Below are 1,503 nucleotides of genomic sequence, written 5' to 3'. Positions count from 1 at the left end.
AAAAGAGTAATCATCTAAAAAAAATCCAATTACTGATGTAGACCTGACACATACCCCCTAAGCAGTCCCCAAACTGAAGGTTCGATCCTTGAACATCCAAAGTTACAAACCAGTCTCTGTAAAGCTATTATATTAAAGATCCCAATTACATACACTGTTGCTAATATTTAAAAAAACAGACATCACAATAAAACACATCTCAGAAAAAATATACACCGTATTATTGATTGTTTGAATAGAAATAAACTGAGTGTGATAACAATGGGTGTATTTGTTGTTTTGTAGGAGATTCATGGTATAACACAGGCATTAGCAGAAGACTTATATAACCGAGGTATGTATATGATTTTGTTGTTACTCTCAGAATGTCCTTTTGACAGACCATCGCAAGTGCCTCACCCACCTCCGACTTTGTTTCCTCATAACTTTCAGTAAAATGGATAATTTTTTACGAAGACTTCTACTCTGGAAACTTTTCAGATGATGTATATTATGATTAAATCAGAATTTTATGTGAAAAAATAAAATTAGTTGGGTGCATACACACACGTACTGAAATGCATCATATATCATCATCATCATCATCATCATCATCATCATCGTTTAATGTCCGTTTTCCATGCTGGCATGGGTTGGACAGTTTGACTGAGGACTGGCAAGCCAGTAGGCTGCTCCAGGTTCCAATCTGATCTGGCAAGGTTTCTCCAGATGGATGCCCTTCCTAATGCCAACCACTCTGAGAGTAGAGTGGGTGCTTTTTACATGCCACTGGCACAGGAGCCAATCAGGGGGTACTGTTATCAGCCACGTCTGGATGGTGCTTTTTACGTGCCACCGGCACGGAAGCCAGTCAAGGTGGCACTGTTATCAGCCACGTCTCGATGGTGCTTTTTACGTGCCACTGGCACAGGGGTCACAACTACTATTTCCATTTGATTGTAATTTGATTTGATTTTGTTAGAATGTATAATGCATTGTTGTATTACTGGCTAAAGTGCTGTTTCTCTTCCAGGAGAATTAATCCTTCAAGCAAAAGAACCATTTCAGATGTCTACCCTGCATTTATATGCATTGACAGAAAGGTTAAAGTTACCAGAGCCCACCTGTGGTCAGTATTATTTTTACAGAAGTATTAATCTTCACTAGGCTTTTAAACAATATTTTCTAGGTCATGTGCATTGACAGAAGCCTAAGACATATGTATATATATATTATTAATAATAATGGTATGACAACAAAAGAATGAATGAGACCTCGATATTATGTAAATAGAGGAATTTATCTGTAAAATATGTGACAGCTTTTCAATTGCCATAATAAAACTCAGAGTTTCGGATGTCGGTGTGGAAATCTGCTCCAGCATCTCAACTGACGAGATGCTGGAGCAGATTTCTGCCTCAACATCCGAAACTCAGAGTTTTATTGTGGCAACCGAATAATTGTCACATATTATTTTAAAGATATATATATATATAAATATATATATATATATATATATATATA

At 36.6% G+C, this 1,503-nt stretch overlaps 1 protein-coding gene across 5 annotated transcripts in view; it reads left to right on the top strand.

Moving 5' to 3' along the window:
* Positions 1–1,503, top strand: part of LOC106884027 (nischarin) — a 71,565-nt gene that overhangs the window by 36,096 nt on the left and 33,966 nt on the right. For all 5 annotated transcript variants that reach the window (XM_014935220.2, XM_014935231.2, XM_014935210.2 and 2 more), the window contains exons 4-5: positions 286–334; positions 1,013–1,108. In XM_014935220.2, coding sequence (XP_014790706.1) covers positions 286–334; positions 1,013–1,108 — 145 coding nt within the window. The remainder of the gene's footprint in view (positions 1–285; positions 335–1,012; positions 1,109–1,503) is intronic.

The sequence above is a fragment of the Octopus bimaculoides genome, chromosome 3 (genome assembly GCF_001194135.2).
Source record: "Octopus bimaculoides isolate UCB-OBI-ISO-001 chromosome 3, ASM119413v2, whole genome shotgun sequence".
In the NCBI taxonomy this organism is placed as follows: Eukaryota; Metazoa; Mollusca; class Cephalopoda; order Octopoda; family Octopodidae; genus Octopus; species Octopus bimaculoides.
This window is presented reverse-complemented; position numbering and strand designations above follow the sequence as displayed.